The sequence below is a fragment of the Rattus rattus genome, chromosome 15 (assembly GCF_011064425.1).
Source record: "Rattus rattus isolate New Zealand chromosome 15, Rrattus_CSIRO_v1, whole genome shotgun sequence".
NCBI lineage: Eukaryota > Metazoa > Chordata > Mammalia > Rodentia > Muridae > Rattus > Rattus rattus.
In genome coordinates this window covers 28,990,594-29,006,646 of record NC_046168.1, presented here as the reverse complement: position 1 = coordinate 29,006,646, position 16,053 = coordinate 28,990,594, and the positions used below count along the sequence as shown (strand labels likewise).

Genomic DNA, 16,053 nt, shown 5'->3' with positions numbered 1-16,053 from the left:
TTTAATTTCTTTCTTTATTTCTTCCTTGACCAGGTTATCATTGAGTAGAGCATTGTTCAATTTCCACGTATATGTGGGCATTCTTCCCTTATTGTTATTGAAGACCAGTTTTAGGCCGTGGTGGTCTGATAGCACGCATGGGATTATTTCTATCTTTCTGTACCTGTTGAGGCCCGTTTTGTGACCAATTATATGGTCAATTTTGGAGAAAGTACCATGAGGAGCTGAGAAGAAGGTATATCCTTTTGCTTTAGGGTAGAATGCTCTATAAATATCTGTTAAGTCCATTTGGCTCATGACTTCTCTTAGTCTGTCTACGTCTCTGTTTAATTTCTGTTCCATGATCTGTCCATTACAGTACAAAGTAGGGTGTAGAAATCTATTATTGTGTGAGGGTGCAATGTGTTTTGAGCTTTATTAAGGTTTCTTTTATGTATGTAGGTGCATGCTCTACTCTTCCCAACCTTCCTTATGTGACTGTCCGCTGAGATATCTTTCCAGCACCTTCTTTCTTTTTTCTCATTTGCCAGGCTCACCTCGAACTTTTAATCCTTCCACCTTGTCCTACCAAGTAACTACTGTCATAGGCCTGTGCCATTAGGTGTAGCTCTTGTGCTGCATTTTGCTTTTAATATTTTAGAAAATGCTAAGAAGTAAAAGAGAGTGCGTGTAGAGTGAATAGGGGTGTATTTTTTTCTTATTCCTGGTAGGTTGAATAGATTCTTTGGTAAAAGAAGGGAGTTTTAGCTGTTTATTGATTAGACATTGTTTAGAATTTTCTACTTTGTTCAGGAAAAGACACATTCTTATCAGACTGTGAAGATGTTGTTGACCCATGGGGATACTACGTGGTGAATTAATTTAAAATCACTTTTCTAAGTACAGTTCTTAACACCGCTTGCTGTTCTTTTGATTGTTTGATTGCTCTTCTCTTTTATAAATGTTTGTGGTAGATGTGTGTTTTGGATCTCTCAGTTTGAGTTTACTCTAGTTGTCTTGTGTATGCCTCGTCATCATACTGTGTGGAGAGGTAGAGGCAGCTTCTTCACACGATTACCTTCTAAGGCAGCTTCAGGCACAGAAAGTGACCAGATGGAAGGCCAGTCTAATTGTTGGGTAGTCAAGATATCCATCTGTAGAGACCTCTCATCTTCTTATCTTACACTCTCCATTTGAATTTCAAGTGGAGCAATGTACAGGTTAGGGAGAATTTTACTGGGTAACTGAAGTTAAACCAGGTTATGAAATATTCTCTTTGAGGAGGGCAGGGAATAGGGTCTTCCAGTGTAGCTCTGTCTCTCTTGGAACTCACTATGTACATCAGGCTAGCTGCAGACTCAGAGATCCAGCTGCCTCTGCCTCCTGAGTCCTGGTATAAAAGGTATGAGCCACCACCAGCATGAAACATTCTTTTCAATGATTCTTTAATATTGCTCTGGGCAATGGGATTGAGAACCAAAGAATTTGAGAAACTGTTCCAAGGAAAGGTCTCTCTTTGGTAGAACTTGACAGAATTAGAATCTTCTCTATTGGCCATTATTAGTTCTTAAGTTGGTGAATCTTATTGATTGACTAGAGCATAAAGGTCCATGAACTGAGATAATGGTAACTTGCATAGAATTTTTTTTTTTAGGAAAAGTACTATGAATTTTTAGTTAATGTGTTATGAATTTAAAGCTAATTTTTATGATGAAGAAAAGGCAAGAGAAAATGAAGAATTAAGACATACTAAGTGGTAGTCCGTTAGCTTATTCTTTTGGAAAAAACTTTGGAGTTTTCTAGAGTGTCCTGAATTAGAAAGATGCTGGTGATAATATCTTGACAGCATGTACCTCTTGGAGGTTTGACATACTGTTTACTGGAAATCATTAGAATCACAGAAGAAAGTATAACAGAAAATCTAATGGTAAACCTTCTTTGTTTTTATTCTTTAAAATGTAAAAGTCTGCTTTTTTTAAAGTGTTTCTTTAGGCAGCAGATTAGCCTCACACCTGTTAGGTAGAAAAAAAAATATGGTGGGAAATAGTAAAGCTATACTGTAAGTTCATTTTATAACATTTACTTCCAACAACTAGAATCATAATGCTCTAGATTGAGCTGGGACATGCCTTCAAAAGTTGATTTGAAAAATTGGCATTGTAACTTCAACTCTAGAAATCTGTATTGGCATTAGTTTTTTAGTTTATAGATAAATCTAAGTTTATGAGTATTTTTCTGAGTTTATGTTTGTGCACTATGTGTGTGCCTCGTACCTTTGGGGATCAGAAAAGGGTACAGGAGTCCTTGGAACTGGAGTTACAGAGGGTGGTGAACCACTATGGCTGGTGGGAGTCATGCATAGGTAAGAGCAACAAGTGTCTCCTTGATAGCCTTGGAAATTAAATTGAATTTAAAGTTGAAAATAATTAAAAATATCATCGAGTCTTTTATAAAATACAATCCAGTTTAATTCTATGTTTGGGTGAGGGGACAATGCATAGGAGTGTTAAAAAGAAACAAGCAAGTAAACATCCTTTATAGTTTAAGAAGTAGCACATATGGTCATTTAAAAAGAAAAATCTCCACATTGGATGGTACCTCGGTCAAGCTGCTCATTATGAAAAGGTTACATCATGAAGAGCATGCACCTGGCTGCCAGGTGTAGTTTTTATAGCTTACTTTAATGATCCTATCTTTTTTTTTTTTTTAACAAATGATAACTTTATTTAATTCAGGGCATGTCTTGCCAGTCACTGCCTTAAAATATAATCTCAACATTATTAAAACCACATTGACACAATTTGACAGAATATGATACAAAGTTGATTGTTTCTGATTTCTTACTTACATTTACTAAACGTCTGAGAAAGATTAGATCAGACTCTTAGCAGCTCTTACATCAAGAGGAGAACAGAGCATAATTACCTCATGGGTTCTGGAACAGTGATTTAAGAGGATCTGGCTTTGAAACAAGTGTGGTTTCTCACTAATCAGATCATATATCTGCAAATTACACCATGGGGACTTAAATAAAAAACTCAAAAGCAGACTGGCTGAAGGAGACTGTATTCTTACTTTCCTGAAACTATACCAGTTTCTAGTTTTGTCATGTGTTCTGGATGACCTGTGGTCACTGCTACTTTTGCAAAAGTCCTGGACCACCTTGTGGGCCCTGACACTCCACTCAGTTCCCCTCTCTTCAGGCCTTCTTCATCACATGCTTCATTGCCACTTCTTTCCTTCCTCCTTCAATCGTGAGCAGTGTCCAGCTTGTCAGGCTTGGTGATGCTTTACAGCCTAGCTTTAAGGAGAAGTTCACCTGCCTAAAATAGGGCCTTACCTCAGTACCACTTCTCTTTAATAAGCTTAGCATCAATGGTGTCTTTTAGATTTTGCTCTGTAGTCAGCCAATTGATGATGCTATGATAATTAATCATGAGCTTAAGATTTTCTTAATATTTATTCTTGGTTAGTATAATTCTGGAGAATTTTATATCTTTAGACTTTTGAGTAATATCTCTAACTAAACTTCAAGTTGTAAGAATTCTTGCAAACTACCATTATGTCGTTTCAATTCATATTATTTTATGAAATTTTATATTTTACCTACCAACACTTTCAGAAAGTAGATTTATTACTGCATGTGCTCTTTTCTTTACATTCTACCTTTTTTCCCTTGTGTCTATTGTTTATTATATTCAGGGGTTCTGTGAACTAAAATTGTTCAGTGTTTTTTTTTGTTTGTTTGTTTGTTTTGTTTTGTTTTGTTTGGTGTAGGTCTTCTGTTTTGTACTAAATACTTAAAATGTGAACCTACTGGTTGTTGTGGAAATTTTTGTAAGAATTCAAATTTCTATAAATGGCTAAACTTACTGCCTCTTTATCATTTTTCATATACTAATTGTATACTCAACATAAATACTATACTTACTTAGCTTTTTAAAAATTTTTTTATTAGATATATTTCTTTACTTACATTTCAAATGTTATTCCCCTTCCCGGTTTCCTGTCCATAGCCCTATTCCCTCCCCCTTCCCTCCCCCTTCCCCCCTCATACGGGTATTCCCCTATACATCCCCCTTATTGCCCTCCCCCATATTCCCCTGCACTGGGGGTCCAACCTTGGCAGGACCAAGGGCTTCCCCTTCCACTGGTGCTCTTACTAGGCTATTCATTGCTACATATTCAGTTGGAGCCCAGGGTCAGTCCATGTATAGTCTTTGGGTAGTGGCTTAGCCTGGAAGCCCTGAATTGTTTGCATTTTTGTTCATATGGGGTCTCAAGTTCCTTCAGCTCTTTCAGTCCTTTCTCTGATTCCTTCAACAGGGGTCCCATTCTCAGTTCAGTGGTTTGCTGCTGGCATTAAGCTGTATTTGCTGTATTCTGGCTGTGTCTCTCAGGAGAGATCTACATCTGGTTCCTGTCGGCCTGCTTCTTTGGTTCATCCATCTTATCTAATTTTTGGTGGCTGTATGTATGGGCCACATGTGGGGCAGGCTGTGAATGGGGTGTTCCTTCTGCCTCTGTTCTACTTTGCCTCCTATTCCCTCCCAAATATTCTTCCCCTTTTAAGAAGGGTGAAGCATTAGCATTTTGGTCATCCTTCTTGAGTTTCATGTGTTCTGTGCATCTAGGGTAATTCAAGCATTTGGGCTAATATCCATTTATCAATGAGTGCATACCATGTGTGTTTTCTGTGATTGAGTAACCTCACTCAGGATGATATTTTCCAGTTCCATCCATTTGCCTATGAATTTCTTTTGTTTTTGATAGCTGAGTAGTACTCCATTGTGTAGATATACCACGTTTTTAATCAGTCCTCTGTTGAAGGACATCTGGGTTCTTTCAGCTTCTGGCTATTATAAATAAGGCTGCTATGAACATAGTGGAGCATGTGTCTTTGTTGTATGTTAGAACATCTTTTGGGTATATGCCCAAGAGAGGTATAGCTGGGTCCTTCAGGTAGTTCAATGTCCATTTTTCTGAGGAACCTCAGACTGATTTCCAAGTGGTTGTACCAGTTTGCAATCCCACCAACAATGGAGGAGTGTTCCTCTTTCTCCATCCTCACAGCATCTGCTGTCACCAGAGTTTTTATCTTAGCCATTCTGACTGGTGTGAGGTGGAATCTCAGGGGTTGTTTTGATTTGCATTTTCCTGATGACTAAGGATGTTGAACATTTCTTTTTTAGGTGCTTTTGGCCATTCAATAATCCTCAGCTGAGAATGTTTTGTTTAGCTCTGTACCCCATTTTTTAATAGGATTATTTGGCTCTCTGGAGTTAAACTTCTTTAGTTCTTTGTATATTTTAGATATAAGCCCTCTATCAGATGTAGGATTGGTAAAGATCCTTTCCCAATCTCTTGGTTGCTGTTTTGTCCTAATGACAGTGTCTTTTGCCTTACAGAAGCTTTGCGTTTTTATGAGGTCCCATTTGTCGATTCTTGATCTTAGAGCATAAGCCATTGGTGTTTTGTTCAGGAAATTTTCTCCAGTGCCCATGTGTTCAAGATGCTTCCCCACTTTCTCTTCTATTAGTTTGAGTGTGTCTGGTTTGATGTGCAGGTCCTTGATCCACTTGGACTTAAGCTTTGTACAGGGTGATAAGAATGGATCGATCTGCATTCTTCTACATGCTGACCTCCAGCTGAACCAGCACCATTTATTGAAAATGCTCTCTTTCTTCCATTGGATGGTTTTAACTCCTTTGTCAAAGATCAAGTGACCATAGGTATGTGGGTTCATTTCTGGGTCTTCAGTTCTGTTCCACTGATCTATCTGCCGGTTTCTGTACCAATACCATATAGTTTTTTTTGTTTTTTTGTTTTTTTTTTTTTTTTTTCACTATTGCTCTGTAATGCTGCTTGAGTTCAGGGATAGTGATTCCCCTAGAAGTTCTTTTATTGTTGAGTATAGTTTTTGCTATGCTGGGTTTTTTGTTTTTCCAAATGAATTTGCAAATTGCTCTTTCTATCTCTATAAAGAATTGAGTAGGAAGTTTGATGGGGATTGTATTCAACCTGTTGATTTCTTTTGGTAAAATGGCCATCTTTACTATGTTAATCCTGCCAATCCATGAGCATGGGAGATCTTTCCATCTTCTGAGATCTTCCTTAATTTCTTTCTTCAGAGACTATAAGTTCTTGTCATACAGATCTTTCACTTGCTTGGTTAATATCACACCAAGATATTTTATGTTATTTGGAACTATTGTGAAGGGTGTCATTTCCTTAATTTCTTTCTCAGCCTGTTTATCCTTGGAGTAGAGGAAGGCTACTGATTTGTTTGAGTTAATTTTATACCCAGCCACTTTGTTGAAGATGTTTATCAGCTATAGTAGTTCTCTGGTGGCACTTTAGGGGTCACTTAAGTATACTATCATATCATCTGCAAATAGTAATATTTTGACTTCTTCCTTTCCAATCCCTTTGACCTCCTTTTGTTGTCTGATTGCTCTGGCTAGGGCTTCGAGTACTATATTGAATAAGTAGGGAGAGAGTGGGCAGCCCTGTCTAGTCCCTGATTTTAGTGGGATTGCTCCAAGTTTCTCTCCATTTAGTTCAATGTTGGCTACTGGTTTGCTGTATATGGCTTTTACTATGTTAAGGTATGGGCCTTGAATTCCTGATCTTTCTAGGACTTTTATCATGAAGGGGTGTTGAATTTCGTCAAATGCTGTCTCATTATCTTAAGGAGATGATCATGTGTTTTTTCCCTTTGAGTTTGTTTATATAGTAGATTACATTCATGGATTTCCATATAATGAACCATCCCTGCATCCCTAGGATGAAGCCAACTTCATCTTGATGGATGGTCATTTTGTCATGTTCTTGGATTCAGTTTGCACAAATTTTATTGAGTATTTTTGCATCGATATACATAAGGAAAATTGGTCTGAAGTTCTCTTTCTTTGTTGGTTCTTTGTGTGGTTTAGGTATAAGCGTAATTGTGGCTTCATAGACCGAATTGCATAGTGCTTCTTCTGTTTCTATTTTGTGGAATAGTTTGGACAGTATTGTCATGAGGTCTTCTATGAAGGTCTGATAGAATTCTGCTGGGTTCTTTTTGGTTGGGAGACTTTTAATAACTGCTTCTATTTCTTTAAGAGTTATGAGGTTGTTTCAAAGGGTTTCATCTGTTTCTGATTTAACTTTGATACCTGGTATTTGTCTAGAAAATTGTCTATTTCATTCAGATTTTCCAGTTTTGTTTTTTTTTAATTTCCTCAGATCCTGTTATGTGTTCATTTCTGATTTTGTTAATTTTGATACTCTCTCTGTGCCCTCTGGTTAGTCTGGCAAAGGATTTATCTGTCTTGTTGATTTTCTCAAAGAACCAGCTCCTGGATTTGTTGATTTTTTTTTTTTAATATTTTTATTTATTTATTATATATGAGTACACTGTAGCTGTTTTCAGACATACCAGACGAGGGCATCAGATCTCATTACAGATGGTTGTGAGCCACCATGTGGTTGCTGGATTTGAACTCAGGACCTCGGGAAGAACAGTCAGTGCTCTTAAACACTGAGCCATCTCTCCAGCCCCGTATTTGCTTCTTTTTGTTCTAGAGCTTTTATTTGTGCTGTCAAGCTGCTAGTGTAAGGTTTCTACAATTTCTTTTTGGAGATACTCAGAGCTATGAGTTTTTCTCTTAGCACTGCTTTCATTGTGTCCTATAAGTTTGGGTATGTTGTGCCTTCATTTTCATTCAATTCCAAAAAGTCTTTAATTTCTTTCTTTATTTCTTCCTTGACCAAGTTATCATTGACTAGAGTGTTGTTCAACTTCATGTGTATGTCGGATTTCTGTCATTATTGTTGTTATGGAAGACCAGTCTTAGTGCGTGGTGATCTGATAGGATGTATGGGATTATTTTAGTCTTCTTGTACCTGTTGAGACCTGTTTTGTGAGCGATTATATGGCCAATTTTGGAGAACGTACCATGAGGTTCTGAGAAGAAGGTATATTCTTTTGTTTTAGGATGAAATGTTCTGTAGATATCTGTTAAATCCATTTGGTTCATAACTTCTGTTAGTTTCTCTGTGTCTCTGTTTAGTTTCTGTTCCCATGATCCGTCCATTGATGAGAGTAGGGTGTTGAAGTCTCCCATATTATTGTATGAGGTACAATGTGTGTTTTGAGCTTTAGTAAGGTTTCTTTTATGAATGTAGGTACCCTTGTATTTGGAGCATAGATATTTAGGATTGAGAGCTCATATTGGTGGATTTTTCCTTTGATGCATATGAAGTGTCTTTCCTTATCTTTTTTGATAACTTTTTGTTGAAACTCGATTTTATTCTATATTAGAATGGCTACTCCTGCTTGTCTCTTGAGACCATTCGCTTGGAAAGTTGCTTGCCAGCCTTTTACTCTGAGGTAGTGTCTGTCTTTGTCTCTGAGGTGTGTTTCCTAGAGCCAGCAAAATGCTGGATCCTCTTTACATATCCAGTCTGTTAGGCTATATCTTTTTATTGAGTAATTGAGTCCATTGATGTTGAGACATATTAAGGAACAGTGATTGTTGTTTCCAGTTATTTTTGTTGTTAGAGGTAGAATTATATTTGTGTGTCTCTCTTCTTTTGATTCTGTTGCAAGATTACTTTCCTGCTTTTTCTAGGGTGTATTTTCCCTCCTTGTTTTGGAATTTTCCATCTATTAGCCTTTGTAGGGCTGGATTTGTAGAAAGATATTGTGTAAATTTAGTTTTGTCATGGAATATCTTGGTTTCTCCATCAATGTTAACTGAGCGTTTTGCTGGGTATAGTAGCCTGGGCTGGCATTTGTGTTTTCTTAGGGTCTGTATGACATCAGCCTAGGATCTTCTGGATTTCATAGTCTCTGGTGAGAAGTCTGGTGTAAATGTGATAGGTCTGCCTGTATATGTTACTTGACCTTTTTCCCTTACTGCTTTTAATATTCTTTTTTTGTTTTGTGGGTTTGGTGTTTTGACCAGAGGAATTTCTTTTATGGTCCAATCTATTTGGAGTTCTTTAGGCTTCTTGTATGTTTATGGGCATCTCTTTCTTTAGGTTAGGGAAGTTTTCTTCTATAATTTTGTTGAAGATATTCCTGGCCCTTTAAGTTGGGAGTCTTCATTGTCTTCTATACTTCTTATCCTTAGGTTTGATCTCCTCATTGTGTCCTGGATTTCCTGGATGTTTTGAGTTAGGAGCTTTTTGTATTTTACATTATCTTTGACAGTTGTATGGATGTTTTCTATGGTATCTTCTGCCCCTGAGATTCTCTCTTTTATCTCTTGTATATTCTGTTGGTGATGCTTGCATCTGTGACTCCTGATCTCTTTCCTAGGTTTTTCTATCTCCAGGGTTGTCTCCCTTTGTGCTTTTTTCATAGTTTCTATTTTCATTTTTAGATCCTGCATTTTTTTTTTTCAATTCCTTCCCCTGTTTTTTTTTTTTTCCCCTGTAATTCTTTAAGGGATTTTTGTGTTTCCTCTTTAAGGTCTTCTACTTGTTTACCTGTGTTCTCCTATATTTCTTTAAGGGAGTTATTTATGTCCTTCTTAAAGTCATCATCATCATAAGATGCAATTTTTAAATCCAAATCTTGCTTTTCTTGTGTGTTTGGATATCCAGTATTTGCTGTGGTGAGAGAACTGGGCTCTGATGATGCCAAGTAGTCTTGGTTTCTGTTGCTTAGCTTCCTGTGTTTGCCTCTCACCATTTCCTTGTCTCTGGTGTTAGCTTGTTTTGCTGTCTCTGACAGTGGTTCCACCCTCCTGTAGACCTGTGTGTCAGCATTTCTGTAGACCTGTTTCCTTTCAGCCAGATATGGGAACAGAGAACTGCTCCTGGGTTTGTGTGACCTGAAGCTCCAGGAGGTTTGTTGTTGAAGAAGAGTTGGTCTTACCTCTGCTCTCAGGTGTGTAGGCACGCTTGGTGACTGGCTTTCAGCTCTTGGTGCAGCAGGCAGAAACCCAAAGGGTCCTGCCCCTGACAGCTCCTACATTCCTAGGCAGGTTCCTCTTGGGTGAGGAATGTGATCAGAAGTAGGGTCTCCCCTGAGCTCCTAGGGTTGTTTGTACTTCTGAGGGTCTAGCCCTCTCCCCTGTAGAATTTGGGTGCAGCCTGAGATCTTGTCTTAATAAAATAAAAAAATTAAATTTTATGTAGGCATTCTTATTGTTCTAGCTAGAGGTATAAATAGCTGAACAAACCCAAATTATTAAAAATAGAAGCTCTTGTTCATTGCTAAAGCATGCTTGCTTCCTTGAGTGACCGTAATGAGCTCTCATTGTTTCAGATAGTCCAGCAGCCTTCAGTAGGCAATGCCAATCATGTGACCTCCATTTCCCATTCCTCACCATTGAGCTCTCAGACCTGTGGGCAGAAGGCACCAGTGACTGCTGTAATGCCTACTGGTAAGTTCCCTCCGTACCTGCTGGCAGTCCTACGTCATCCCAGTGCGTCTGGAGCATGGTGGGACTTGCACCTGCTGTGTTAAGGGAAGAGAAATTGAGAGGACGAAATGATCTGTTACAGTTACATAAACAGTACATTTTAGGCATTGTTTCAAAATAAATGACTGCTTAAAGTATTGTATTATTATATAAACCATTCTAGAAGTGTTATGTGTTAATATGTGTTAATAATATGTGTTAATGATACATGAATACAAGTGAAATATTAACAGTTGCCTTTCACACATGACGTTTTTGTACTGATGCTAAATTTTAGACAATTTGAGACTACATAAAAACATAATCCAGAGATGTTTATAAGCTGGTTTCTTATGCAGGGTTTACATTTATTAGCCTATTTAAATTTAAACATAGTTCTGGGCAGCTTAAGACATTTTTTTGATTATTTTGTATTTACTAAAAACTATTCTGAATTTTTCTTAATGTGACATAATTGCCTTTGTAAGGGGGTGGGGGAGGGTATTCTACATTTTTCTTTCTTGTTTTGTTTTTCCAGCTTCCATCATAAAGCAAATTAGTCTGCCTGGAAATAAACTTTTGTCGCTTCAAGCTCAAACAACTTCTATTCAGAACAATAAAATAAAAGAAAATGGACCAGCATGCTTCAGGTAAAGAAAATCAGTAGTTAAAACTTGGTCTGATATATGGAAGTAAAGTTTCAGGGGAAAAAATGTTGTAAAGAATGATGTCTAAATAAACAGATTTGAATGCCTTTAAAATATTCTAATAAGAGATAGCCCTGGTTTGTTTCCTAGCACCCACATAGCAATTCATAATCTTTTGTAACTCCATTTCTAATGGATCTAGTGCCCTCTCCTGGCCTTCCACATACATGCAACTCGTAGACATAATGTGGGCAAAACAACCATATACATTAATAAAATTAAAAATTAAAAATTTCTAACAGTATAAATTACTGAGTATAATTTATATATTGTACACGCTTTTTTTTAATCCATTTTGAAAAACCTGTTTAGTAGTCTACAAATCCCTCCCTCCATTACCCCAACCCCTTTTTCTCAGAGAGGGGGAAGCCTCCTCCCTTCCCCTATACCATGAAACCCAGCAGGACTAAGCACATCCTTTCCCACCGAGGCCTAACTGAGCAGTCCAGGAAGGGGAGGGGGATCCAGTGTCAGTCTTTGCACTGCAGTTCAGTTTCTGTGATATTCTCAGGTTTCACCCATTTGCCTGCAAATTTCATGATGTCTTTGTTTTTAAAAGCAGAATAGTATTCTATTGTATAGATGTACCAAATTTTCTCCAGAATTTCAAGTCTACATTAAGATGTTTGATCCATTTCTTTTTTGATTGAGTTCATTTTCTTAGAGATTAAGAGATAAGGATCACTTTCATTCTTCCATTTGTGGATATTCAGTTCCTAGCACCATTTGTTGAAATGGCTGAATTTTCTACAGTGTTTATTTTTTTGGTGTCTTTTTTTTTTTTAAATTAGGTGTCTTTAATTTTGCACTAAGATTTTCTTAAATGATACTTCTCGGTGATTTGGGTTATATGTAATCTTACACCTATTACACTGTATTAAGAAATTTATATAGAGTTTAGTTTTGAAACAGCATTACTGCTACCTTAGTCCAAATGAAACTAAAATCAGACTCTTAATGTTGACTTGTATTAACTAAGAAAGAAGTCATATGTGATGTTCGGCCACCTTGACTAATCTAGATTGCATTTCACAATATTTGATACCTGCTTTGTTGTTGTTGAGAGATATCTGGTCAATCTAAACTTTTGTTGTGAATTTGTGACTTTTTCACTATAAAAAAATCATATTTTGCATTTAGCTTCTTGGTGTATCTGGGATGAAACTTGGAAGTTGTGTGGTGTTTAAAACACCAGAGGGCACCAGAGATTCAGGCTTCATCGCAAACAAAGTAATAATGTTATGTCATGTGTTGTATTACTTCTAAATTTGATACTCAGTTATTTTCATAGTGCAAAAGGAATCAAGTTCTTTAATATAAACACTTTAGACTGTGTTTACCTTTAAACGTATGCATCTTGTTCTGTGTGCCGTGTGTCGTGCATATAAATACATCAGTAGTATGTATTGTATATATAAATACATCAATCGTATGTATGGTTTATATAAATACATCAGTAGTATGTATGGTTTATGTGCTGCTAATACATGTCTTATCATTTTAGGATAGCGATTTTTAAAAAGAGCCAAAAAATGTCGGGTGGCCAAACCAGCTCTCCCACCCTTGAGCTGGTAGAGAGAGATACATCATGGTAGATAGGCTCACAGGAGACAGTGTTACAGTCCAGAAAAAGATGGCAGCCGAATGCCTGTCATGCTGCACGGGGAGCTATGCATAGTGTCTTAGAAATGACACCATGAAGTCTTTCAAAGCTGTTAAATATTAATCTGTATAGAAAATTCTTTACTGTTTCCATATCTTTGTTTTTGAGTGAGTAAGTTTATTGCTTATATAGCAATTAAAAGAACAAATATAAGTAGCAGCTAAATGCCATCATCAAATCAGATCTTACAGCACCCAGCAGAAATGGCTATAGAAGGCCTGATAGTCATACAGGGGTAACCAACTGAGAATCCTAGACAGAGCAGACAGTGTTCTCCTTGAATAAGCTCCCAGCTACTCAATTCCACTGAACGGATTTTTATAACATTAGATAACCAATTGTAGCCTCCGTTAGAAATATTTTACCTTTCAGCTGTTCTCAAGGGTGCAGTGTTTTTAATATCTTAGGCTTCTTTCTTCTTGTCAAAAATGGAGGACGCCAACCTGCCCCGGCAGGGTTGTGAGCACTGGCGCTAAGCGTGCATGAGTCTGAGGTTGGGGTCCCATTTTGCTTTCAGAGTTTGTATTTTCCACCAAGGACATACAGCACATGGTAGTTTATTAATAAAATTTGTATGCAGACCTAGTTTATCATAGTAAATGATGTTCAGAAAGTTATTTTTGTGCTTACACATAAAATAAATTGATGAAAAACTTTAGAAGTGAGCACACAGTGAACAAAGGTTAAAATGAGGCCTGGAGTTAGGTTTATTGGTCATGCCTATCACCAAGGAGAACCAAAGAGGTTGGTAACTGTTGTGATTCATGCTACAAACTTCTTAGCAGAACCAGGTGAGAAGTACAGATATAGGAAAGGACTAATGGATACTTTTGAAAGCACCTCAACATTATATAGATCAGCAATTCAGAACTACCCAGTGAACTGCTAAACGTCTGGATCCAGGCCTGGAGACAAGAAATGGCTAAAATTTGTTTTGGAAATGTTTTAAAGTATTTTGACAGTCACCACAGTTTAATAAGTACCTACTGCTCTCAAATGTAATCTGAAGAAAAGAATTTCAAAACCTGTTCGTTCAGGGTGTTGCACAGTATTGGTAAAGTGAAAGGAAGAGGCTCACAGTGCATTGTAGGTAGGGAGGCTTTATGAGGAGAGAGGCTGGCAGGGATTCCTTTCTTTAACTCATTTTTAAATTTTATATGGCTTACATTTAAAGTTATTTATCATGATAGCCTTTTATTTCATTCTTCAAAATAATATTCATGCTTAATTTCTAATATAGTTTTAGCATCTCATGGCTTTCATTCAAGAACACTTGATATTCCTATCAAGTTTTATTCTCATTTTTTAGATGGGATGATAGATGAGTAGAAGAGTCATACAGATCACAGCTGTCTCACAAACTCTTAGGGCAGAGCCTGAGACCTTGGTGTCTACCTCACATTCCTAAGTGTGCTTCATATTACCCAAGTGTGTGTGCTTTTTAAGGAATAAACCAGGGCCGATTATGACATACATAAATACACATACACATATATACACACATACATACACACATATACATAGAGACACACACACACACACACACACACACACACACACACACACATATATATATATATATGGGGTTTTTTTGTTTGTTTGTTTTTGTTTTTTTGCTGCTGCAGTGCGCTTTGCCTGCCTGTAGAACAAAGTGTTGTGAACGTGTTAGCAGAGGGTAAGCTGACTTACGATGTTTGGTAGAGCAAGTATGTTAAATGCATTCAATTTCAGAAGCTTAGAGTTTACAAAGGACTTACTGGGAATGTCACCTCCATCGTAAGTTAAGGAACATGTGGACTTCCTATTTGTATGATAGAAATTTCCTCTTAGTCCTCGGTCTAATGGCGGGGACTAGTATTCTCCCCTTTTACTGAAAGTACAGTTTCAGAGACTTTGAAACTTTAGTTTACTTAGTAATTGGTAGAGTCAGGATTACCGAGACAAAGTGATTCAGAACTGCCATTTTCTTCTAGTTTCTCCTGCTTATTATATTGTCCTAGGCTAGCACATTATTTTAAGGCATATAAAAAAATCTACAAATATCTACAGGCAAGTTATATACTGCCTTGTTAGGAATATGATAAATAAAGCTAGGTCTTTTTGGAAATTGAGACAAAAACATTGAACATTAGATTAGATACCATATTAAGGTCTGTTATAATTGGCAAAAATATGTTCTTAGAAGTTAGAAAATACCAATTTGAGAAGTAATTGAAATATTTAAAAACAAATTAGGCAGATGTTTTAAAAGTTAGTATTTAAAGTTAATCTAGCTTATAGATTGGGCTTTGGCAAAAAATCAGAGATCAAGGCAAATTGAAGATTAGACAAGAAGGCAACCTTAAGCAGAGGTTAGAAGCAGGAGGAGCTGTTGATAATGATAGAAGAGAGAGGAAGTGGAAAAACTAGGGTCCTTATTTCAACTGGATTGGGATAGGAATATAATTCAATCTCCTAAGGAAGAATTAGTCTAATGCAGAGCTTAATGGTAGAAAAATGTAAGCAAGTAGACATTAAGAAGTAAGTAGTTGGGGTGAAGAGATGGCTCAGACGTTAAGAACACTGGCTGCTCTTCCAGAGGTCCTGAGTTCAATTCACAGCAACCACATGGTCGCTCACAACCATCTGTAATGGACATCGGATCAATGTCCCCTTCTGGTGTGTTTGAAGACAACAGCAGTGTACTCACATACATGAAATAAATAGATAAATCTTTAAAAAAAAAAAAGTAGTAGTTAACTTTATCAAAAGCAAACTGATGAGTTTCCGAAGACAGACTACACAACAAGTGGGTAGTACCTAGTTTGTATAATGTGACACTCCACAGATTCTTGAAGGCTTTTTATTAAGACACTAAGTTTTCTAAGTGTCTTTAAAATAATAGTCCATTTCACACAATACCTCTGTTAGAAGGCCCTGCCTTACCCTTGAAGCCTTGGCTCAGTGGCTTCCACTTTGTTCCTTTAAAATGAAATAAAACCAAAACAGGATCACAAACATTCCTGGACATGATAGCTCTGCCTTTGTCCTGTTCTTTCTTGCTTTTGTTGACAGTGCTGCTGCCCATGGTGCCTTTGCTTTCCTTCTGTCTGCCCCTTTGATTCCTTCTTTTTGCCCTCCCTCAATAGAGGTCCTCCCTGCTCCTGTGGAAGTGCTTACCAGTAGCTGTACCCAAAGAGATTGTGGTTAGGTTGGGAGAAAAAGTAGTTATTGGGTAGTCAAGTTCCTATTTATTTGTCAGAAAGAGCTTATCTTTGAATTAAATTCTAGTACTGGTGATTGAGCTTGTAATACATAGAACTGA

At 37.2% G+C, this 16,053-nt stretch overlaps 1 protein-coding gene across 1 annotated transcript in view; it reads left to right on the top strand.

Annotated features, from left to right (window-relative positions):
• Window positions 1-10,130: 10,130 nt before the first annotated feature.
• Window positions 10,131-16,053, top strand: part of LOC116884949 (transcription initiation factor TFIID subunit 4B-like) — a 98,742-nt gene continuing 92,819 nt past the window's right edge. Inside the window, exons 1-2 of the mRNA XM_032886154.1 lie at window positions 10,131-10,361; window positions 10,918-11,029. Coding sequence (XP_032742045.1) covers window positions 10,199-10,361; window positions 10,918-11,029 — 275 coding nt within the window. The 5' untranslated portion in view covers window positions 10,131-10,198. The remainder of the gene's footprint in view (window positions 10,362-10,917; window positions 11,030-16,053) is intronic.